This window comes from Astatotilapia calliptera, chromosome 12 (assembly GCF_900246225.1).
Source record: "Astatotilapia calliptera chromosome 12, fAstCal1.2, whole genome shotgun sequence".
In the NCBI taxonomy this organism is placed as follows: domain Eukaryota; kingdom Metazoa; phylum Chordata; class Actinopteri; order Cichliformes; family Cichlidae; genus Astatotilapia; species Astatotilapia calliptera.
Window position 1 is genome coordinate 32,666,504 of NC_039313.1, and position 25,509 is coordinate 32,692,012.

A 25,509-nucleotide genomic window follows, 5' to 3' on the forward strand; every position below is an offset into this window, starting at 1 on the left:
GCATACAGTAAGTCTAAAGTTTTCTCTCCCCTGGTGGGACAGTCCACATATTGTTTGAATGTTGGTAGTGTATTGTCCAGTGATACATGGTTGAAGTCACCCGAGATCACAATAAAGGCACTCGGGTGCTGAGTCTGTAGCCGAGCTATGGCAGAGTGGATAGTGTCACATGCAGCTGTGGGGTTAGCAGAGGGGGGAACATAAACAGCCACCAAGATGACGTGAGAGAATTCCCTGGGTAAATAATACGGCCTGAGTCCAACAGCACACAGTTCAGTGTCCGGGCAACAAATCCTTTCTTTGATTGTTATGTTGGCAGGGTTACACCACCGGTTGTTAACTAAAACAGCAAGCCCACCTCCTTTACGCTTACCGCTAGCGATGCTGTCCCTGTCCGCCCGAACAGTGTGGAAGCCTTCCACGGAAGCATTCTCATCGGGAATGACCTGGTGCAGCCATGATTCGGTGAAACACATCAGGCTACACTCTCGGTATTCCCTCTGACTCCGTACCAGTGCTGAGAGCTCGTCGATTTTACTTGCCAACGATCGCACATTTCCCATCACGATAGACGGCAGACACGGTTTAAACCTCCTCCTCGCTTCGAGCCTCCGCTGTCTCACCGTCACCTTTTTTCTTCTCTTCTGTCCTTGACCTCTGCATCCCCGATGTGTTTTCCTCCAAATTTCAGCTGGTACTTCTGCGGGCCTGGCCAGCGAGCCGGTGTTGTGCCAAAAAGTGATTGTCTGCCAAAAACTGATTTCCGGTATTTGCCAAAAACTGATTGCTCGTATTTAAACTGCTATAAGTAACTTGTTGGCCTATAATATGTGAAACATATGTCAAATGCATCCCTCATGGATGACACAAAGTCATATTGAGCCACAAACAACATTCGTGTAACAAGGTAGAAGCCGCAATCAGTTTTTGGCAGCGACTTTTATAGAACCTTTATTTAAACAGTTAAAAAAAACTCATTAACATTAAAAATGTCTTTTGTAAGAGTAAGACAGCAGAAATGGCAGCAAATATTACAATAGTTCTGTAAAAATATTGTAAGTGGGGAAAAAGGACCGGATTGGTTATAATGTGAGTACAATAACACAGAGTTATAAAGATACTTGAAAAAACAGATAATCTTTTAATTCTATATATAACCCCTTTGTAAACGCTGTTCACCGAAGTCTATTTACCAACATACGTAAAGATATTACACATAAAAAATACACGGAAACATTGGAAATCACTTTTTGGCAGGCAATCACTTTTTGGCACAACACCGGCCGGCATCAGGGCGATCAGCTGATCTCTGGAGTAAACAGTCCGTGCGTGTAGGAGATGTGCCGCGGTCCCGTTCCATGATAAAAGTAACAGTTCCACGGCCACCAGAAGAACAAAAACTCTCTCAATCCACATGATTGAGTAAGAGATAGAAAACGGAGGAAAATACAAGTCAGAAAAAAAAAAGAATACGTAAGAAAAAAGAGCTAAACTAAGAGAAAAGCAGGAGCGACTGTAACAGGCTGCACGCTGGTTGGCGCATGCGCACTTAACAAACAATACTGTTTGTTCTTGGTCTAAACAGAGCGCGTTGTGTGTGACATCTTCTTTTGCGCATGCGGGCCGCTTTGAGCGTTCACACTAGAGCGCGTTTGCTGTCGCATTTTATTTGTAGTGTGGACGAGGAGACAAAAAAATCGGATTTGATCAAAAAATCGGAATTGAGCATCAAGACCTGCAGTGTGAACGTAGCCTAAGTTTTGGATTAGAACTTTTTTAAGTGCAAATAGTCCAAACTGGTAAAAAGATCTTAATGACCACAATGTTGTGGTTTGTTTTGTTTTTGGTGAATTCTTCCTGCTATATGTTGTTGTTTGCCAATCAACGACCCTGAATATGACCTGTTATTAAGGACAATGTAACCGTCATCCTTTATATTAGGGTGACTACAGCTCTGTAGCTAGAAAATAAGGTTGCACTAACCCTCCAAATATTGCTGGTTTTTAGTTTGTGTCCGAGTCAAATAATTTAGTAAGAACATGGTATATCATATAGCTACTGTTAGCTTCTAACTCAGCCGAATAAAATTCCTGGACATTAAGCTTTACAAAACATGTCTTTCTAATAAACAAAATCAAAAGCAACAACAATACTGAACAAGTGAATATATAAATATGACATCTTGTTGTTGAGAAAATGTGACATTTTAGACTCTTGGTCTTGCCAATTTAAATTTTGGATTAGATGGGAACACACACTGCCACAAACACAGCAACGTAACAAATGTTTGTTTTTTCTGCAGCTGACAGAAAGAAACATATCACCCGATATCACAAATCATCAAATACTGGTCAAGCTTTAATCCATGTGCTGGTTTCAAATATTTAAAACAATTTACCATTTTTTACAACACTAATCAACAAGTGCACCGAGGCTCTGGGACATAAATATACTCAGTTTGAAACCAGAATAAGTTAAAACATCAATGTTCTGTCATGTGACTGTAGAACAGGGACTACAAGAGAAAGAAATGGAAAAGGACAGTAATGACGGAAAGAAGGATTCATTTCAGTGACTATGATGTTAGGAGGAAAAAAAAAAAAAAAAACACACACACAGATGAGAGACTGAGGTCCCAGAGTGAAATATCTCATTAACTCCAGAGGTCAAATGTTACAGTACTTTGTGCCACATTTAGTGTTCTGTTAAATAAAAACCAGGTGTGTGCTAAAGCTGAACAGACCTGGAGATAAGTTGGGGCCTAAAAAGATTACAGCTCCCCCCTGGGCTGGGTCTTGTTTGTAATGTATACTTGAGCAGAGGTTCCCAGGCGCTCCGGTCTGACCTACTTCCACAGTCCTGGCAGCTGAACTCAAGAACCCCTGCATCAACACCGCCCATCACACTCCAGATGTGCTGATCTGAACTAAACTGGAAGCTATTTAACAATGCTTACAACATAAAAATCTATATTACTGTAATAAATCTTCATTTGGTCTAGCTTGCTCCTTTATAACAGCTAAACAGTGAGCTTTTCTTCAAACATGAAATGTGAACTTCGGTGAATCTTAAAGTTAGTGACATGGCTGCTTACACAGCTGTAGCTGCTAGCTGTATGCTAGGACTCACCTTCACTAACTTCAGTTTATTGTCACTGAGCCTTACCTTTCAATTGTGTTTTTATGTTTTTTGAGCAAGGAATTCTCTAACAAATCATTGCCTGAATGAGTCTAAGCACAACTCGTGGGGACTCGACTCAATTGGTTTTATTCTACTTACATTCCTGTTTAACAGGAAGGTTACTAAGTGCAACCGTAACTGTTAAATATTAATTTATGTAACGTAGACACATGATTTTCACTGATTTAATCAAAGTTAATTTCTGTTTTACTAGAAATAGATTGTATGTAACATAATCAAAACCCTTTTCTTCTCACTCAGTAGGGGCTTCTAGCTCATGAGTCATAGTTTGTTGTTTGAGAAGACCGGTACTTTCTTGGAGTAAGTAAAGATCTTTTTTTTTTTTAAAAAGCTCACTTTCCCTCTCATAAACAGTCTACATTCATTCACATCATACAAACACCATGAATTTGTATTCTCTAGTGCGTGCATGAGACAAACCCAGGCATGTCTGAAAGCCAGAGTCACGCGTCTTTTCTGATACAGACTTAGCATCTGAAAATGAACTACTTCAAAAAACTGTTCCTGCTAAAAGTGGAAACAACAAGGTTGTTTCACCACTTGAGGCAAGAACATAGTGTCAAGTACAACCTGGTTATGAAGGAAGTGATAGTGGTAAGACACAGCCATGCTGATTCATCATGGAAATGACTGATGTGGTTACATCATGGAAAAGCAGTGCTTTAGCAGCTAGTTATAATATCCTAGATATAAAATATTTCTCAGTGTTATTGTGTGAATATATAGCGCAAATATATAACGCAGGCATCTGATGAGTTACAAGTTTTAGCTACTTTCGCTGTTGTTAAACTAAAGTGTAAATGAGTTATTTTAAACTTCATTCTTCAAGTTTGCTGGAACAGAAATTGCAAATGTTCTTGAAATATCATGTCATAATTATGAGGCTATATCGCTGCCCCCCAAGCATTAGCCAATTAGAAAAGAGAGGGATTGTCAAATAATAGTAATGGAGACACAATAATATTTGGAAACAACTTACCACTCTCACTCAGAAAGGAAACAAAGACAACAACAAAAAGCATGAGCACAGAGGCGACAGGGTCTAATTAGCAGGATTCTGTGGCCCATGCAGCAATACAGCAATAATAAAAATTTAAAACATGAAAATCTGGTAAACTTACCTTTAATACTGCGACATTACTGCGACTTAAATCCGGACATAAAAGCCACTTTGTGAGGTCATTCAAGAGCTTGTAGCCTCTTTAGCTTGTTAGCAAACATTCCTCTTCGTGTTTTTCTGATATTCATTTCCTGTTATTTGTTTTGCTTATTCACTGTAATGGATTCAGTTAAAGGTCCATCCGTATTTAATGAAATCCCGCGTGACACCTGCGTCATAGACGCTGGCCCCTATATGAACTTTAACCTTTGGCAGGAAATACTCCCACAAAAGTTGAAACAAGCCAAAAATACTTGAAGTAGAAAAATAACATAAAAGCCGTTTATCTAAAGTTACATACGAAAAAGTGGATTTTTTTCCCTTTTCTTTTCTTTTCTTTTCTTACTTTTTTTGCATTAAAAATCAAATAGCTGTGAGTTATCAAAGTGGTTAATCACCTAATCATTTCAGTTTGACTACTAGGGTAGTTAAGCAACACAATAGAGATTAATATTTTATAATTTCATCAATTTTTTGTTTATTTTTGTGTTTTTAAAGGTGTGATGGAAAATTAGGTAGTATTTTTTTTGAAAAGTGTTATTAGTCGAAGAATGAAGGCGTACATAATTTTAAAAGTCTACGTATATTAAAGGAATTTTTTAAATTGCATAAATACATTTAGCATCTTTACATTACATCCACAGATCAGAGTAATCCTTCAATGAACCTTCGTCCACTTAGTTTTAGCCTTTCCTTCTTTCTTTAAACCAATTTTCTGAGTGTTTAGAGCTTTTGGTTCACATTAGATTACCTGTACAAACACTGACTTTGTTATTTTAAATGTTGGCATGTTTCATATGAGCATCCACCATTACAGTAGTTTGTATATCACAGAAAGTAGAAGGAGAATAATAGAAAAATTGTATTTCCTGCAACCTTGAGCCCTTCACTTGGCTGACTGTTTAAGTCAGGCTGAAAATACAATGATAGTTTATATAAAACATTAAACACAAACCTAAAAAAGGAGGTTTTAATGTAAAATCACATTGTACAAAAAAAAAGCATGTGGATGTTTGAGTGCAGGAGGAAAAAAGAAATGATGTTTAGACTGAATGTGATCATTTTCTCACAGGTTACATTTTAATATTTGGGTCCCACAGGTCACTAATAAAATGTTGCATTAAATATTTACCTTTGACTTCTTTTTATATAAAGTCAACAAGACATTTTTGTTCTTATGAATATGCTGTTATATAACTACTGAGAATCTGTTTTTCTTATTCTTATTGTTTCTAAAAACCTAAAGACCATCTTACTCCATGAACAAAATCAGGATCTTCCAAGAATGATGAGGCTATTATCCAGAGAACTGACTGGTCAGGTGCTGGTTTTTCACCTCTTGAACTCTTATCTCGACCTAACCTTCTCTGGATCATGTTAGGCCACCTTTATAAAAAAAAAACAAAAACCCCAGAGTTAAATCTCAGGTAAACTCTGAGGTTTTTACTCTGAGTAAGCAAAGCTACAAAGGAGCAATAGTTCACACTTACTGGACCTTTACGTTATAGTTCATCATCATGTTTTATGTCCTAGTTATTCATTCAAATGTATTAAATCCAGCTGATATATGTTATTTTAGAGTACTGATAAATTAGTCTGAGTCATAACGTTTTTTTGCAGAAACTCCACAGGGGCATCTCCAGTTTCACCCAAAATTTACTTTTTTACATTCATAATAAATGGAGTAAAAACAACATTTTTAACAAATGATTCTCCCCAGGACACTGATATAATGCTTTAAGGTTTAAATGTGTGTTGGCTTTGGAATATGAGTCCAGTACTATATAGCTGACCACGTGTGATTTTATTGGCGGACAAATTGCTGATGAAAGTAAATCAGCTTGTTATTTGGCCATTAATTTTATTAGCAGAGTTACATTTAATGGTTTAATTTAATTTGATATGAGCCTGAGGGGATCGTGAGGACATGCCAGACTGGGATAGAAAGGATGATGAGCCAGAAACAAACAAATAACTGAAGAATCATAAAATGCAGCATTAGTGCTTTACAATAATGACCCGAACCTGAAGCAACATCAAACCTTTGAAATTTAGGTTGCTGTGATGAGGCGCTGCAGGCTTTGAATCTGCCTCAGACCTGTTCCTGTGAGCTGGAGGACCTGAGGTGAACCAAGGCAGGCATGGGAATCCATTCAAACTCCACACAGAAAGGCTGGAGATAGCTTTTTAATATGCATGTTTTTATATATGTTTTTGTATCAAAACAACAAATAAAGATTAATCTTTTGACATAAGTGTAACACGTGTTTGTTCATTTTTAATTTTCATGTCAATCATCTCTATATCCTGACCTCTTAGGGGCCAAACATGGCTCACAGACTGTCAGGGGCTCAGTATAACCTACGATGGACATAATATTAACTACATCCAGATGTGGGTACACTCTTTAAAAAAAAAAAATCACAGCACAGGGCAGCTGGAAATCATTACTGTATTTTCCCAAGGATAATACAGCCTTTCCAATTTCTATAGAGACAGATAATCCAGTATGTAACATTTGACTGAAGAATTCCACCTTATAACAAGTCAGTGAGTTTAAATATATCGGAACTACTGTGAGTAGAGATAGAAGATCATTGCACAAAATGAAGATTTAGATTGCAATTGCAAAGAAAGCATTCGCTAACTTAGCAGAGACTTTATTCAATCGACAAATTTCTTTCTAGATGTCTGAATTATACCGATCATCACGTGCTGTATGAAAGAAGAGCATGGACAACAAACAAGAGAACTGCAGATACCATCCATGTATTATCGATATAATGAGAATATCACACTGAAAATTCTACTTTTTTTTACTCTTAGTTTGGTACATGAATACAGGCCCACTGTCTTTGTGATTGACAGCCAGTCAGAAGAAAACTGGCTTAAAAGTGATGTGGGCGGAGCTAAAACAGTTTGATTCAATAAGAAAAAGAAAGAAATTAGTTTATGCAGTTAATCATACAAAGCTAGTCTAGCAGAGTCCAAGAATGTAAATGAGAAGCTGTAAATGAACAGGATAGGTCTATTTGAAGTCTTTTAAGCCCCCATAAATGTGTCCAGTCCAGCAGAGACAATGCACGCTTTTAATGTTCATCCATTTACACGGTTAACTGTGCTTTGTCCATCGTCCATCCATTTGTAAATACATCCATTCATCCGTCCAGCTGCCCACACTGTGAATCCGAGAATCCTTCCAAAATGGCCTTAAATCCACCCACATACACTCCACATGCCTCCACCCACAATCTGCATATTAACACTATTAGCATAATTAGAAAAGAGTAAATAATTATTTATATTTAGCTCTACAGGCTGTTAGTAAACACACTGCCTGATGTGGACGTAATGGAAACGCACATTCTTAAAATATATTTCTTCAGGAGGAATATAGGTTAATCTAATTATCTTGAAACCAAAGAGTGATTCCTCTTTCCAGGCCTGTTTCAAAATAAAGTTAAAAAGACACATGCTAACAGATTAGCCACCTTTGGCTCCTGCATCCTCCTGAGGCTAGAGCAAACAAAAGTAGGGGGTCAATGGATGAGTAATGGGAGGAAAAAGGGATATCTGCTACTGAGACCAGTCATGGAGGCTATTTCAGGCCAGGGCCTGTTTAACAAAGAGTCCTTATTCAGTTCAAAAAGGCCATTTATAAAAACAATGGTCAAGGTCTGGAGCCAGACTCTGGAGAGTGAAGGACTGAAAGTGCTTGTATATGTCAAATAAGCCACCTGAAGAATGGCAGCGGTACAAACAGCTAATATTACTCCAGCTATTATTGTCCTGGATCGGACAGAGGAAGTTAGGGTTGTGTAAAAGATGACGGCAGAGCTATATTTTAAAACTAAAGTGGATTTTTGCAAAAAAATATGGGAGGAAAAATCAAAGCTGGAGCTTCAACAAAAGCCATCATCCAACAGCCAGCTGCAGATCTGATCCTATTCATAACTTTTACCATTGCTTTTTGAGCTACTTGCAGTCAGACTGGGTGTTTTATGCTACGGCGGTTAAGAAAAAATACTATTAGTACAAATTTGATGAAATTAGAAATGAAGACGTGGCATTGAGATCCCAAATGTTAGCACATACCAACTTAACTTATTATCAGATTGTCAAGGACCCTCACTGCTCATTTTCTGGATAAAAACAAGCTGGATAATCAATGATTTTTCCATCACTGTTGCACATCTCAGGGTGTGATATAAGGCCATTTTGTCAGGGAGGATTCATATGTAGTTGTTGTTTCAGACTTTACCGTGTCCATGCTGGGCACAATGTTTATAGAGACAACAGCCAGTGAGCCTGAGCAGCAGGCAGGTTATCTTAGAGATATGAGACATGTGCAAAACCACCACCCACTGACCAATAAATTATCTGGATAAAAGTGGTTCAAGTGTCGTCATTCCTAGAAGATCCCTCTGATGTCAATGCACAGACAATAAGAGAAGATTTAATTTCAAGAGACCATCTAAATCCTTTGGTTTAGATTCTTGGGGGAAAAATTATTCCTTCCAGTTTTTCCCTCCAATACATTTTATTTATAGATATATTTAGCGTTTCTATGAGATACATGGAGATGTAGTCCTTAAGTAGGGCACCTATGTCAGCTCATAGTCAATGAAAAAACAAAGAGTTGATTCATCGTCAGCTTCTTGCAACCAGTAATCATGACTGATGATGTTAGGGGTGGGTGAAGCCAGATAGGGAACATATTTCCTGGATATGTTGGACTTGTTTCAGAGGACAAGCCCCAGAGAATGGCTTGCATTTGAAATTTTCACTTTTCTGCTGGTTTGCATCTTTCTAAAAAAACTGTCAAGGCAGCATTTGTTCATACCAGCTGTATTTGTCCACGTTAGGAAGGCTTGTCTTCAATGCACAGGAACAAATACCATCCAATTGTTCTTTTCTGTTTCTAAAATCACAATTGCACTCTCCTTGGAGTCCCAGGGCTGAAGAGGCTCAACTGTATTCATATAAATAGGTGCAGGCAGAGCAGCTGGGTTTCTTCTGCATTGCCAGCAGCCTTTTGCTTACACTGCTTTTTGCAGTTTTGACTGCAGTCCTGTTTTACACTCAGTTTTATTAGTTTGGTTTATTAACATACCTGCTAAAACCTGTATAAGACAGCACATTTTATGGTTGGTTTAAACCATTTTCTCCCCCTCTCTCTCCTTGCTTTTTCTGCTGAAGCTACAATCTCACACTAACATGGCTTCATAGTGTATTGGTTTACCCAATAAGCTTCCCAGTTTGAGCCCAGATGGAGAGATCTATCCCTGGTAGGGTTATGTCCAGAAGGGCATTGTTGGGTGTAAAAAACAAACAACAAAAAAAGACAAATCTATCAAATCTTGTGAATCACACTGCTGCAGTGACCCATGGTGAATATGGGAGGAAGTTAAACAAGTTTCTTTCTTTTTCTCCTTTCATAAACCTTCCCTCCTAAAACATTTTTAAAGTGCAGCAAAGTTTTGTAGCATGTCATATGCTGAGTTCCTTTGAGCCACAGATTTGGGGACTCCAACAGAAAGGGCTGAAACTAAAGACAACTGGTCTCTTTTTGTGCCACGATTTTCTAATAGATCCTGAACTGCAGATAAGTGACATCTCTTTACAGTCTTTCCTTACATTGTTCTGCAGGCACTGGTTGTCAAAGGCAGCACCTAAATGAAGAACCAAAATATACCATGCATCTGAAAGAACTGAAACTTGTTGCCGTGCCTGTGCCATTTCTAATTGGCTGATTATGAAAATTAAATAGGCAGCCGACAGGTATCGACAGGCCAAGCGGAATGCGGCTCGGGCAGTGGCTGAAGCAAAAACTCGGGTGTGGGAAGAGTTCGGAGAGGCCATGGAAAAAGACTTTCAGACTGCCTTGAAGAGATTCTGGCAAACCGTCAGGCATCTCAGGAGGGGAAAGCGGTGCTCTACCTGCACTGTGTATAGTGCTGGCGGAGCGCTGCTGACGTCGACTGGGAAAATTGTCAGGCGGTGGAAGGAATACTTCGAGGACCTCCTTAATCCCACTGACATGTCTTCCGAGGAGGAAGCAGAGTCTGGGGATGAGGGGAATGACCCGCCAATTTCCGGGGGCGAGGTCACTGAGGCAGTTAAACAGCTCCTTGGTGGCAGAGCCCCTGGTGTTGATGAGGTCCGCCCCGAGTTCCTGAAGGCTCTGGACGTTGTAGGGCTGTCCTGGTTGACACGCCTCTGCAATGTTGCGTGGAGATCAGGGGCAGTACCTGTGGACTGGCAGACCGGGGTGGTGGTCCCCATCTTTAAGAAAGGGGACCGGAGGGTGTGTTCCAACTACAGGGGGATCACACTCCTCAGCCTCCCTGGGAAAGTCTATGCCAGGGTGCTGGAAAGGAGAGTTCGTCCGCTAGTCGAACCTCGGATACAGGAGGACAATGCGGTTTTCGTCCTGGTCGCGGAACACTGGACCAGCTCTTTATCCTCTCGAGGATACTTGAGGGTGCATGGGAGTTTGCCCAACCAGTCTACATGTGTTTTGTGGACTTGGAGAAGGCATTCGACCGTGTCCCTCGGGGTGTCCTGTGGGAGGTGTTGCGGGAGTATGGGGTGTCTGGCCCATTGCTACGGGCCATTTGATCCCTATACAACCGTTGCAAGAGCTTGGTTCGCATTGCCAGCAATAAGTCGGACTCGTTCCCGGTGGGTGATGGGCTCCGCCAGGGCTGCCCTTTGTCTCCGGTTCTGTTCATAATTTATATGGACAGGATTTCTAGGCGCAGCCAAGTGGCGGAGGGCTTTCGCTTTGGTGGCCTCAGAATCTCATCTCTGATTTTTGCGGATGATGTGGTTCTGTTGGCTCCATCGGGTGAGGGCCTCCAGCTCGCACTAGAACGGTTCGCAGCAGAGTGTGAAGCAGCGGGAATGAGGATCAGCACCTCCAAATCTGAGGCCATGGTTCTCAGCCGGAAAAGGGTGGAGTGCCCACTCCGGGTCGGGGATGAGTTCCTGCCCCAAGTGGAGGAGTTCAAGTATCTCGGGGTCTTGTTCGCGAGTGATGGGAGAAGGGAGCCGGAGATCGACAGACGGATTGGGGCTGCAGCTGCAGTAATGCAGACGCTGCACCGGTCCGTCGTGGTGAAGAGGGAGCTGAGTGATCTACGTCCCTACCCTCACCTATGGCCACGAGCTGTGGGTAGTGACTGAAAGAACGAGATCACGAATACAAGCAGCAGAAATGAGCCTTCTCCGAAGGGTGGCTGGCCTCTCCCTTAGAGATAGGGTGAGAAGTTCGGCCATCCGGGAGGGGCTCAGAGTAGAGCAGCTGCTGCTCCACATCGAAAGGAGCCAGCTGAGGTGGTTCGGGCATCTGACAAGGATGCCCCCTGGGCGCCTCCTGGGTGAGGTGTTCCAGGCATGTCCCACCGGGAGGAGGCCCCGGGGCAGACCCAGGACACGCTGGAGAGATTATATCTCTCGGCTGGCCTGGGAACGCCTTGGTGTTCCCCCGGATAAGCTGGAGGAGGTGGCTGGGGAGAGGGAGGTCTGGGCCTCTTTGCTTAGGCTGCTGCCCCCGCGACCCGGCCCCAGATAAAGCGGATGAAGATGGATGGATGGATGGATGGATGGATGGATGAAAATTAAATAGAAGAATAGACTAAAAACTTACATGAAAAAAAAAACAGTTCAGTGAGATCTTCTGTTTTATTAGAAATGTATAATATAAACATTAAAGTGCCCTCACCACTATCAACACATTCAGATGTGGCTCTGTAAAATTATGGCGTGTCATTACTCATAAAGCGGGATTACGGCTGATGTATGACCACCTTCTGCTATCACCCCGAAACCGTGTCACTGTATAACAAATGAAGCGTCTTATCTTTATGTGAAGATGTATGTACTTATTTTGGACTGTTAGAGGTGTTTTCTCTTTCCCAAGCCAGAGCAGCTGCTCCAACTCTTGTGTGTGTTCTGCAAAACTGCTGATTTCAACACAGTTTTCACACCAAACAGCTCTTCCCATTTATCATCTATTCAAAACAAATAAACAGGTTGAACAAGGGAAGACGCAAAAGATAGCGATCAAAGATAAAACAGCAAAGGTTTAAAGAAATAGCTTTATTCTTTTTTCTAGAATCTAAAATCAGATGAGTGAGTCTAAACTAATGTCTTGGTACTGAAATTTAACAGTTTGGGGGATAAAAAGCTCATTTGTTGGCTGAGATTAGGCGACAGGACTGAAACCACTTTACAGCAAATACACAGCCAGCAGCTGATTCACTTAGCACCTCATTAAAGGCGTGAATACAGGAAAGAGACAGTTTGACTCCCTTCAGATGTGAAAAGAATCAGCAGATTGAACCTCAAAGTTCAATATGTCACAATCTATTAGTATAAACAACAATTCACTCTTTATGTACAGGGCCCATGAATGTGAGGGCTTAGAAGGACATAGCAAGCATAACATGCAACAGTGACTGCACTATCAAAAAGAAAATGCCAGATATTTTAATCAACATAAAAGCAGCAGTACAAAATCTCTTTGTAACGGTCATACCGCATATTAAAGATGGATGTGAGCGTTGTGACATCACCCTGAAGGCTCAATAGCTGCTACCATGCTTTTTAATCTTTTAAGAGACCAGTGGCATCCAAATGGACTACATTGTAACATTTTAAAGGGTCCAGCTTTGGTTAAGAAGTGCCAGATGTGTAAACTTTCGTGTACAGCATTCACTGACCTTAGATAGATAAGGATAAGATGTGTTGCTGTCAAAACTTAATTATCAAGATGGTGTATTAAAAAAAAACCCAAAAAAAACCCCACATAGACACATACACATTAAAAAAGGGTGAAGAAGATGTGAAAAAGCTGGAGTCCCCAAAGTCCTGAAACTAGCAGATTTGGTAGCAGAATAATGCCACGTTTAAGATAATAAAAAGCACTTTCAGTCAGCAAAACTGGAGCACAGACCCCTTAGACATGCTGTTAGTACAGTTAACCACAAGCCACGATAATTACCCATTCAACACATTCAACAAGAATCACCAGTTCAAATCCATCACTATCTGACTAGTATGGCATCAAGTACCTACAGGGAGTGCAGAATTATTAGGCAAATGAGTATTTTGTCCACATCATCCTCTTCATGCATGTTGTCTTACTCCAAGCTGTATAGGCTCGAAAGCCTACTACCAATTAAGCATATTAGGTGATGTGCATCTCTGTAATGAGAAGGGGTGTGGTCTAATGACATCAACACCCTATATCAGGTGTGCATAATTATTAGGCAACGTCCTTTCCTTTGGCAAAATGGGTCAAAAGAAGGACTTGACAGGCTCAGAAAAGTCAAAAATAGTGAGATATCTTGCAGAGGGATGCAGCAGTCTCAAAATTGCAAAGCTTCTGAAGCGTGATCATCGAACAATCAAGCGTTTCATTCAAAATAGTCAACAGGGTCACAAGAAGCGTGTGGAAAAACCAAGGCGCAAAATAACTGCCCATGAACTGAGAAAAGTCAAGCGTGCAGCTGCCAAGATGCCACTTGCCACCAGTTTGGCCATATTTCAGAGCTGCAACATCACTGGAGTGCCCAAAAGCACAAGGTGTGCAATACTCAGAGACATGGCCAAGGTAAGAAAGGCTGAAAGACGACCACCACTGAACAAGACACACAAGCTGAAACGTCAAGACTGGGCCAAGAAATATCTCAAGACTGGTTTTTCTAAGGTTTTATGGCCTGATGAAATGAGAGTGAGTCTTGATGGGCCAGATGGATGGGCCCGTGGCTGGATTGGTAAAGGGCAGAGAGCTCCAGTCCCACTCAGACGCCAGCAAGGTGGAGGTGGAGTACTGGTTTGGGCTGGTATCATCAAAGATGAGCTTGTGGGGCCTTTTCGGGTTGAGGATGGAGTCAAGCTCAACTCCCAGTCCTACTGCCAGTTTCTGGAAGACACCTTCTTCAAGCAGTGGTACAGGAAGAAGTCTGCATCCTTCAAGAAAAACATGATTTTCATGCAGGACAATGCTCCATCACACGCGTCCAAGTACTCCACAGCGTGGCTGGCAAGAAAGGGTATAAAAGAAGAAAAACTAATGACATGGCCTCCTTGTTCACCTGATCTGAACCCCATTGAGAACCTGTGGTCCATCATCAAATGTGAGATTTACAAGGAGGGAAAACCGTACACCTCTCTGAACAGTGTCTGGGAGGCTGTGGTTGCTGCTGCGCGCAATGTTGATGGTGAACAGATCAAAACACTGACAGAATCCATGGATGGCAGGCTTTTGAGTGTCCTTGCAAAGAAAGGTGGCTATATTGGTCGCTGATTTGTTTTGTTTTTGAATGTCAGAAATGTATATTTGTGAATGTGGAGATGTTATATTGGTTTCACTGGTAAAAATAAATAATTGAAATGGGTATATATTTGTTTTTTGTTAAGTTGCCTAATAATTATGCACAGTAATAGTCACCTGCACACACAGATATCCCCCTAAAATAGCTAAAACTAAAAACAAACTAAAAACTACTTCCACAAACATTCAGCTTTGATATTAATGAGTTTTTTGGGTTCATTGAGAACATGGTTGTTGTTCAATAATAAAATTATTCCTCAAAAATACAACTTGCCTAATAATTCTGCACTCCCTGTAGATGTAGAAAAGCATGCTTGTGTGAATGGGTGTGAATGAGGAATGTTGTTTAAAACACTTTAAATGCTCCAGTAGGGAAGAAAAGTCCAGTCCAAAAGAACCAGTCCAGTCCAAATCATATAAAAAGGCACCAACAACACAAAAATAGTCAAGTGTTCCATTTTTGTGACATGAATTTGCTTAGTGAAGCCCAGCAGACTGCCTATATGGGCGCACCTGTCAGTAAGCTTGATAAAAGTTAAACTGGTCAGTTATATAAAAATGTACCCTCTGTGCAGTAGACAGTTTCTTTACATGCAGAATGAAATCAGGAGTACAGAGTGAAATGGCAATACTGAAAAACATAAACCCCAATAACACGATGACTTTCCTTCAACCCAAAAAACCAGCTGTTGTTTTTAGTCTCATCTGTGTACAAATGAAAATACACACTCAGGCTCCCCACCTTACTGCAGTTAGTGAACCTTAGCGGAGATAGGAAAAATATGTCAAATCTACTCAGGGCTGTTTCTCTCCCATCCTGGAACAAAACTCTCCATCTTTCCATATAATTTGATGAATGTGAACACATTCCTGGCAGGAGAAAATCTTTGTCTGAGCCCGATTAGAGTTATTCCTGCCCTATAAAGGCAAAAAGCAGCATAAAGAGAGAGAATGTAAGAAAAATGGCAGCCAAGCAGCCAAACGACTTGACAGATTTGAGAAAATGCAGTAATTTATTGACTTAGTGAAGTTTTCCTTCACCGAACACAAGCTGACAAACTGATTAAGTTTCATTTTCCGGACAAATGAGTAAAGTTGTTGCATTTTTGTTTTGCTTTGTAAGGCAGACAGTACATGAACACTGTTAGTAGGTCAGTTAGTGAGGGCTTCCCTGCTCTGTAAATTGAAAACACTCCTTTCATAGTTCTCCGTTTTCACAGGCTTGCATGGAAGTCATCTTTACAGGTCTGAAACCACTGTACTGTCCATCTGGGCTCGGGTACTCCCTCCTGATTCTCCACACGCAGCAGCTAGGAATGGCAGGATGGGTGTCATTGGGTGGGACCCCAAACCGCCAGCTGATGTACTCTCTGTAGGCACAGTGACGCAGGGCGGCAGTCTGAAGCTTTTTCACTGAAGGAGACAGGGGATCCTGGTACAGGAGCACTGCTTCCAGCAGGGAGCGCCGCAGCACCAGCTGCCCAAACAGAGGAGACGAGGTGATGCAGGTGCCCTCGGTCCGCCTGCAGCACAACTCCTCCTCTGGGAGGGAGGAAGGAGCACAGGAGTCACACATACACCAGGCTGGACGATGGGGTTTGGCATTTGGATCGGTTTTCTTGCCAAGGGAAGGCTGAACATCATCATTGGTGTCATCACTTGGCTGTAGGAGGCAGAGAATGGCTCTCAAGTGTCCTGGATCCTCCTGCAGAGATGAGAGCATCATTTTAAAAATCTGTCTCTAAAGCAAGAAATAATGTTGCATGACATCACACACAAAAAACACACAATTAGGTTTTGTCATCATTTTTTTTTTTTTTTTTAAATTGTGCTTATTCCGGTCCCTCAAAAAGGACCGATTTGCCTTAGGAGATAGTACCAAGTTCCTGGGATCACCTAAAACCCCTAAAACACAATAAGGTAGTGATTCATGGAGAACTCTGGATGCCTCAAACAAGAGGAATTCTTGGAATGTCCAAGTGAGAGAACTCGAGGCCGACCCAGGACACGTGAGAGGGATTGTGTCTCTCAGCTGGCATGCAAACATGTCTCCCAACAGAAGAACTGGTGAAGGAGGAGGTCAGGGTATCTCTGCGGATGGATGGAACTTCTTTTTGATGAAGATGCTCAAAACTTTCCTTATATTTACATCATGTGTCTATCAGATATAATTCAATTCACAATAGAATTTTCAGCGGTAGGGTATGAATTACGACCTCTTTGTGTTTTGGGAGTAGAAAAGACCTGCTGTGAGTGAAGAATGTGCTACAGGTGAGCACAAATATTATTCTCATCTCGCTGCCATTTATAATCTGGGTTTGCTCATATGGTGTATTTAAAAGCAGTTGAATTAGCCATTAGCATCTCCCGTTTCTTTCTGTAGGGTTGTATGTGCAGGCTACTATCAAGCATCTTTTTTTGTACATTTTCCTCATTTACACTTTGATTTCTGCACTCTGTGCTCTGTAGGTTTACCTTACGTGGCTGAACAGACATCGGTTTGATGACCTGTAAACTTTTCTTTTGTGAGCGTTTTACCAGTCGAAGGTTGTTCTCATCAATGTAGGAAACACAAAGGATGCACTGCAACACACGGTCACATGAAATAACATTAATCTATTACATTCTTTGTCACTGGTTCAGAGCTGCAGTAAACACAAAATCAAATCAAAACACCTTCACCTTCACTTGATCTTGGATTGATTCCACTTTCCTTTCAGAGTAGTTTTGACCGACCTCTGCAGAGTAACAGCTGGTTACAATCAACCAGTCGATCAGGATGGTTGTCTGGACGGAAAGACAGACTTTCACATAAATAGAGATGAGGGACACTTTCCTTCAGTAAACGTGAACTTTACACTAAATACGATAAATTACATTAGACATGTACAAAATACAATCAAGTTGTTTAAATCAAAATTAAGTCAAAAAGTTACAATTTGGACATAAAACCCACATTTATGACCAAACTTTTCTTGCCAAATTAAAAGGTTCACTTGCCATATGTAAACAAAACTAAAATTACTTAATTTCTTTTTTCTTTTTTTACTGTGGATATTTGAAAGGTAAGCTTTTAACTTTTTGAAAATTTTATAAATTTTGTAAAATTTTATTAAAAATCTGTCAAAAGACAATTTCAAAAGTTTTTAAATAAGTTCTTAAAATGTATTAAATAATAAGGTAACTATGACATTCAAAGGACAACATCATGTAAAAATGTTATAAAACTATAATTAAGGTAAAAGTATACATACAAAAATGTTTCTAATGTTAAGTCTTACGTTAAAAGACACTCTACACATGAAACTTATTTGGACTTTTTACTGTGAGCAATTAATACAATATAAGAAGATTAAAATCATGTAAATTTTATGAAATCATGGATAACTTCTCGATTTTTTAATGACATTAATAAGCTTGCTTTGATATTTATGGTTGCTCCCCTGCATCTGCAGAGGAGTTGAATATATTTTCCATGCGCTGCACTCCCACTCTGGACTTTAACACTGAGTCCCACTGTGCTCACTCCTGAAGGAGGATAAAAGCATGAATGGACATGTGTGTGGTCTCTCACCAGGGCATAGTAGGACAGCGTTGAGCCGATGTAGATGATGAGTTGAATGAAGCTAAACTTTCCCGCCTGAAAAACAAATCACATTTTCCCCTTTACATTCTCCTCTCGCCAAAAATTTGGATATACTGACGCCAGAAATTCCCCAAGAGCAAACAGGCAAGCACAAATTGAGTTACTGATAAAGTACATCTTGTATGACTTGTCAGTAATTTTATTTCACTAACAAGATACAAAACTTTTTCTCTTTCAACTGAAAAAAAAAAAAAATGCACATAGCCCGCTAAACATAAAAGCCAAAATTCACAGATACAGAGTCTAAAAATATTACCAATCATATAAATCTGATTTGTCTGATTTGATTACATTTTGATTCTCTGTCCAACATCAGTTTGAATTTTCCAGTGTTAAACTTAGATTATTTCCTACAGCATCACACAATCAGTCCAATTTTAAGCATTTTTTAATTCAGATTCCAGCTGACTTGACATTTGCACAGTTTTAAATGGAGTCAAAGTTGCATAACAGGAGTAGGGAAGAAGTAAATACATAATTACATTAAAACAAGGGGGGGGGGGGGGGGATGGCAAAGAAAGTAAAAGAAAAAAAAAAGAGGTTATGAATGAGTTTTTCGAGAATAGTTTGAAAGAGTTTTTCAAAAAATAAGTCATGTTAAAAAACTGGAGGCTTATGCAACCGATTTCTTTGAATCCAAAAATTGTTTGACATGCAAGGTCAAATGACCCAACTGTAATACATTATACAGTGAACTAATGGTTTGCAGAAAATCTGATCTCCTGGAAGTACATCTAAAATGACCACAATTTCTTCACACAAGACAACAAAATGGCAGGAAGCAGGTTCTATTACAGCTGTGTGAAGTTCAGAATTCAGAACATATCAGAAATGACTGGTATGAAATAGAAAGGTTAACTATTAACATTTACATTTGTCAGTGATGTTGACTGTTTAACGGAGCACCTCATTGCTGTGCATTGCCGTTATCGCCTTCTAAGTGGATTCACTGCTAAAAGAGGTAATAAAGGAAGCACTGACCAACAATCAGCTCTCAGATACTTCAGGGTCACTTCACTCATTTCAGAGCCTTCCTGAGAAAAGTTCACTTTTCAGCCACAGTCCTGGAACTTTTGTCTTAATGAGGGCTTTTTGATAAATTATTAAATAGGAGGAAAATATACGGTGGCCCTGAGAGGCCAAACGGACTTCAACTTAAGAAACACCAGCAAAAAGAAAAACGCTGCAAAAGCACACAAAACACAACGGAAATAGGAAAAGGAAAAACAGATTTCCAAAAGCACAGGGGAAGTGATTCTGTGGAGACAATAACCCGACGGACCAGTTGCAGGAACCAAAATATGCTAAGAATTGCCCTGGGAGACACTTAAAAGAAGTGGAGGATCTATCGGTTTTGTGAGGAAAGAAAAGATCAGAGGTAAGTGTGTTAGCCTAACTATTAGCCTAAAAACCCGTCATCAGTATTATATGAATCATGATAAAATACATCTACCATGTTTTGGGTTCCTGCAACTGGTCCGTCGGGTAATAGTCTCCCCAGAAACACTTCCGTTGTGTTTTTTCCTATTTCTGTTTTCTTTTTTTGTATATCCATTGTCGTTTTTCCTTTTTTCCCCCCTATGTCCATTGTGTTTTGTGCACTTTTACAGCGTTTTTCTTTTTGCTGGTGTTTTGTTAAGTTGCAGTCCGTTTGGCCTCTCAGGGCCACTGAAAATATATCATAAACTCACATTTTTCCCACTGGGAACCCATCAGCTGATCTAAACCAAACATTTCCCAAATTAGCATGCCAGTGTGGCTACAGTATGCAAGGACTATAGCAGTGCAGTGATTAAAACCGCTGCCTTGCAGGAAGCAGGTTGCTGGTTCAAATATCCTGGTTGGCTTGGGCCTTTCTGTGTGGAGGTGTGTACAGTGTGCTCCCTGTGCCTGCGTGGGTTTCCTCCCACAGTCCACAGGCATGCATGCTCGATTAACTGGTGGTGCTAAATTGGCTGTAGGTGTCAGGTAGTAGTGTTTTAGGTGAATACTGTGAGTGTTTTGTTCTAATATGATTTGTAATCTGAAGTTCTTTGACATTACCATGATCGATATCATGGTTTGGGGTTTTTTTTTTATGGTTTCTTGCTCATTTAATGAGAGTCATGCTAATATGCAGTAAAAAAAAAAAAAACAACAACAACAAAACAAAAAAAAACAAAAAAACAACAGCAGCAGGAGCAGATTGATTTCTCCCAAAACAATCATCTCAAGGGGGGAATAATTAAACTATTCTGAAAACATGACAACAAAAGAGAAATTTTCAGTTTTGTTGTGGTGTCTTATATTAATATTGTATTTTTTTACTCCTCTGGGCCACAGTAGTACATTGTTAGATCGATTCAATGGCTCAATACTGTGATTTTCTAACGAACAGCAGTCTTACTCATTGATGAATTAATTGTTCTGCATTAGCAGTCAGCTTTACTTTAACCCTTTAACAGAGGGACGAAACAATAAGGAAATAAAAACCTCACCTGTCCGAATACCATGACATCAAATCTGATCCCAAATGCTTTGTAGAGTGTTCGCTCCTCCACTCCATTCACAGTGTTGTACTTTGCAAACCTGGTGAAAAAACACAGGATGTGACAGATACAATAACTTTGAAGGGCTGACGTAAATATTAAAGCAAGAGAAGGTTTGTCACCGCTTGTGTATAGCTTTAATTGTTTTCATTGTTCCTTTAGTGACTCTTGACTGTCCACTGCACACAGAGCACGATGGAGGTGACCTTTGACCTGCGCTCACCTGAAGTTGAGGCCTGGATAGAGCGTCTTGTTGCTCTCTTTTTCATCTAGTCGCTTGAAAGAGTATCTGGGAAGGCAGCGCTGCATGAGCCTGTCGAGGTTGCAGTCCCATTTGATCAGGATGCCGATGACGCCTCCCTGTGGTCAAAAGCGGGACTACAAAAGCTCAACATTTACAGAGGAAAACCCAGAACTGATTTTTTACATCAGTTCATGTTTCAGAATTTAGAGGTTTTATTGATTACTGTGCTTGTGTAATAAGGTATATTTTTCCCAACATATTAAACTTCAAACCTTCAAATAAGAGTATTTCTACTTATGTCTGAGAAAGAAAGAAAAAAAAAAGCAGGACAATAGCAGCAATTAAAACAAAGTGCACCCTGAAAACAGAACATAAAACAAAATTAAACTATTTCTTTATTTTTATGTCCACACACAGTTTGTTGTGGCAACGCTTCCTTTTCTTTCTTTCTTTCTTTTTCGCCCATCAGCGGTTTTTCATTTCTATTTGATGACAGAAATGGCTCACAAAGAGGAAGGATGTCCATTTTACTGAATTTAAAGTTAAAATCTCAGGATGGAGAAATATTGTGGTACCAAACCACTTGGGGATGAATTCTGCTTTCACCTGAGAGACCCGTGAACACATTAACTCACCTCCACTGACATCTCAGAGAACCTTTCCCCGGCCTCTCGGACGATGTCTCCCAGTCTGAAGATGGGGCACAGGGAGTCGTTTCCTCGGTGGCAGTTCCTCAGGTAGGCGTCGTTCATCTCTGGGAGGATGTTCCTTCTGTAAAAGAAAGAGGACTTCAATATTTAATTTAAAAATCTGAAGTTTCAGTTCCCTGGTAATGAAGAGGGTCTTTCTGAATGTTTTTTTATGCCAAATGCAAAATATTAGCATCATTAAACACAATGTGCAGTTGCAGCAACCCAGCAACAAGGAGCAAAGGTAACACAGCAGCATAGGGGTTTCTGTATGTATTTGTGCAAACAGATTTGTAAATGCATGGACTGCTGAACAGTTTTGCTCCTGCACAACAGCACAGTAAACCTGAAGTGAAACAACTGTGATCCAGTTTAAGTGATATAACATCATTGTTTTCATTGAAGATAAAGATCTGCAAGATGAACTATAAAAATAAAATAAAATAAAAAAAATCTCCTTAGCATTAAAAAGAAATTGTCACAATGATCAAGTTCCAAGAATTAAAAACTAACTCCAAAACTGCTGATGCAAAAAAAAAAAACCCTGAAAGAAAAACAAACTCATTGAAAAAATACAAAATCTCTGCATTTCTTAACTGAAGCAGCTGAAGGGGAGAAACTGAATCTGCTGTATCTGCAGGCACAGAGCAGTCTCACCTGATGTAGTTGAAAGCTGGGAATCGGATGTTGTTTTTGATGAGGACAGTGAAGTTCTCAGCTGCTGCCAGCAGAGCAGGTCTGCGTCACATGAAGCGATGATTATTAGCCAAAACGCTTTTGAGAGCAAACTAGGCCAATTAAAAACTGCTGGGAAGTCCTGTCAGCTTCTCAAAATGCTTCTTGCTCTGTATAATCCATAGATGTTAATATTTATATGAGTGGTAAATGTATGACTCTAGTATTCGAAGATTGTGTGGTGGTTTAAACTTGGTTTCTACTTATTGGAGGGGGTGTGATGGCATGTATTAGTATGTTTTTCTCCTGCTTTACAGTCCAAGCTTTTGCAGAGGACTACTTGTATGATGTGTCTTCCAGCTGTTATCATAACAGAGCCAAAGAGGGTGTGGAAAGAAGGGAACAAATCATGGAAGAATAACAGCTGTGTCTCTTGCTCCCGATTGAGTTGGTATAACCACTGCACAGTCTACATGCATCTAACTAGATGTTGTACCCATGTTTTTTAGCTCGAGCTCACATGATGTGGCTGTCAGTGAACTTCAAAGACTTCTGAAATGTCACATTGTGTAGAAAAAAAACATTTCTCTTACCTTGGAGGAGTCGATCTGGTTTCGATCGGACACCACGCAGAAACTTCACAGGTTTTCTTCGATAAATCAAACTTCACACACGATCCCGTTTGAATCCCTGCAAGAGGGAAGCAGTCGTATAAACCCTAAAGGATGTTTGATTCCTACAGCAGACTCAGAGCTGCACAGAACTACAACCATCTGAGCTGCAAACCAGAAATTATTAATTCCTCTGATTTCTGTGGACACAGGACGTCACTCTCATTTTGGGAACAGCACAGGGATCCAGTGGTTAGCAGAGTCACGTCACAGTGGGGCCTTTCTGTGTGGAGTTCTCCCTTCACATTGGGCCTGTGTGGGTTTCTCCCAGCTTCCTCCCACACAAAGATATGCATGTTAGATTAACCGGTGATTGTAAATTGGCCGTGGATGTGAGTTGTAATGTGGGAAGTAACCATTATATAATATAAACACATGGTTAAAGGTGCTTTGTAGTCTAAAGCACTTTGAGTGGTCAGTATAAAATGAAACATACAATATTTTTAATGCTGTGTTTTTATGTTTTGTTACTCTCGATTGTCTCACAGTTTCAGTAAAATGGTTTAGCTGCTCTACTGTTGTGTATGAACCACCTGAAGTTAGTTTTACATTTCTAATCTTTACAGAAAATCTATTTAAACTGACAAAAGCGGGATAAACTGACACCAACAACGTGTCAGTTTATCTTTTAATACTTAATGATGTCTTTATTCTTAGCTTCAAGCTTATTTATTGCTACTGAATTTCTAATTAAATACTAATTAAAAACTAAAGTTGGATCAAAAACTGCAGTTCCCATATCACTGGTGGAGGCTGACTCCAAGACTGAGTGAATCTCCATAGACTCTCATGTTAAAATGCCCAATTTTAAAGTAGAAACAAACATGTTTAAGGTGAACTGGACCCCTTCTTGTTTGCTGCCCTTCTAGCAGCTAAAAAAACCTGCTGTCTGTTGGCCCTGGACATGAAACAAGGTGTATTGAAAGAAGTCACTGTACCGTGTTTCTGCTGGTCCCAGGCTCCTTTCTCACAGTCCTTATCAGTGTGACAGAATCTGCCTTTGAGAGGAACCTGAGAAATAGACAGTGCAGAAAATTGGAGTTACTCTTATTAACAACATCTTCTATTTACTGTAGTCTTTGTTAGCAATACAATATGTGATGTCATTAAAACAAGATGAACACAGATAATAATAAAAAATATAAATGATGAAAAAGCACCTGCGCACATTTCCCCTGCTTCTGATTCTTTGTCACAATTGCGTTGGTCACCACAAAGAAGGTGTTCTTCCCCTACAAAGATTTTTAAATAAATAAAGGAATTTTTATTTTTAACAACCACAAAAAAAACCTTCACAGCTCAGCACCCAGAGGATCAAGTTCCCACCTTCCAAGGCCCGCTGTAGTCCACCTCATCCCAGACCATGTTCCCGACCTCGGGCAGGGGCGCCTGAGCCACACCCTTTACCTTTGTGGTAACCGAGCTGACCACCAGGTCAAACTCCTGGTACTTCCTGTTCCATAACATCATGATACTGCAAGATAGGAAATAAATGAAATTTTTAAATGATTAGAGCTTGGGGATTATGAGTCACATTGTCTGGTTTAGAGGATAAAGACTCAAAACTGAAGGAATACGTTCAAGTTGTAGATATTTACCGGACACTGATGGTCAGCTTTTTGTAGCTTAACCAGTTTTGGGCACAAAAAAAGCTGCAATTAGCTTTTATGGTGATTAATCAAAGGCCATTTTGATATCTTCTTGTCTAATAACAGAAAGGTCATGTTTTCCTGCAGCTGTCTCTGCTACTAGCTATGCTACTAGGATGTTTGGTGGGAAGCAACAGAAATGCTCCTTTTCCAAATGGAAATCAATCAAAATGAGTTAAAAACTTGCTGGATATTAAATTTGTTCCTCCACTAATTGAAGATAATTTTAAGGATCTCAAACTGGAGTTCAGACTCAGTCAGATATTCATAAACGATCACTCGTGTCTGTTTCTCCCTGCAGACGCTTCGAGCTTTAACGGGACTTGTGAAAGTGCAGAAGTGAGAAGTGTCAGCTGAGCCGCACTGTGCGTGCGTGCGTGGGCTCAGATATTTCACATCCACTCACCAGATGAAGAGCAGAATGGCTCCGTTCAGACTCCACTTGAGTGAGCCGAGCCGGACGCTCTGGATCCGGACCAGCTTGTTGGTTTCATACTGACACAGAGCGCGCAGCCTGCAGCACGGCATGGTGATGATGGAAAGGCGCTCCGGGCTGGATTTTTAGGACTTTTTGTCTGATTTCTGTGCGGAGGAGGAATCTCTGACTCATTTCTCAACTCCTCTTCCTGTGTGGATGGTCACATGGCCACACTTCTGCAGATGCACCATGCGCTCTCACGGAGGGAATTAAACTGCAGCGCATGT

General features: G+C 40.4%; 2 protein-coding genes across 5 annotated transcripts in view; both read right to left on the bottom strand.

Annotated features, from left to right (window-relative positions):
* The window catches only part of LOC113033383 (probable G-protein coupled receptor 21), a 58,758-nt gene extending 54,240 nt beyond the window's left edge, over window positions 1-4,518 (bottom strand). For all 4 annotated transcript variants that reach the window (XR_003274024.1, XR_003274023.1, XR_003274022.1 and 1 more), the window contains exon 1: window positions 4,323-4,518. The gene's annotated coding sequence lies outside the window, so the exon portion shown is untranslated. The remainder of the gene's footprint in view (window positions 1-4,322) is intronic.
* An 11,178-nt stretch (window positions 4,519-15,696) lies between these two features.
* Window positions 15,697-25,468, bottom strand: p2rx7 (purinergic receptor P2X, ligand-gated ion channel, 7). Its single transcript, XM_026188598.1, has 13 exons — window positions 25,211-25,468; window positions 24,482-24,629; window positions 24,316-24,387; window positions 24,094-24,166; window positions 23,078-23,174; window positions 22,467-22,547; window positions 21,756-21,891; window positions 21,100-21,236; window positions 20,826-20,916; window positions 18,277-18,342; window positions 17,385-17,489; window positions 17,178-17,285; window positions 15,697-16,407 (listed from the first exon to the last, which is right to left on the bottom strand). The coding sequence occupies exons 1-13, from the start codon at window positions 25,330-25,332 to the stop codon at window positions 15,901-15,903; spliced, it is 1,743 nt and encodes a 580-aa protein (XP_026044383.1). The 5' UTR covers window positions 25,333-25,468; the 3' UTR covers window positions 15,697-15,900.
* Window positions 25,469-25,509: the final 41 nt, after the last annotated feature.

Bases quoted from the DNA above. Each gene is read 5' to 3' on its own strand.
- p2rx7 (XM_026188598.1), bottom strand. From the start codon at position 25,332: ATGCCGTGCTGCAGGCTGCGCGCTCTGTGTCAGTATGAAACCAACAAG. The intron at 22,548-23,077 runs GTAAGAGAAATG...CATGTGACGCAG, and splicing joins ACCAGATCGACTCCTCCAAG to ACCTGCTCTGCTGGCAGCAG. The intron at 17,286-17,384 runs GTGAAGGTGTTT...CGTGTGTTGCAG, and splicing joins CAATCCAAGATCAAGTGAAG to TGCATCCTTTGTGTTTCCTA.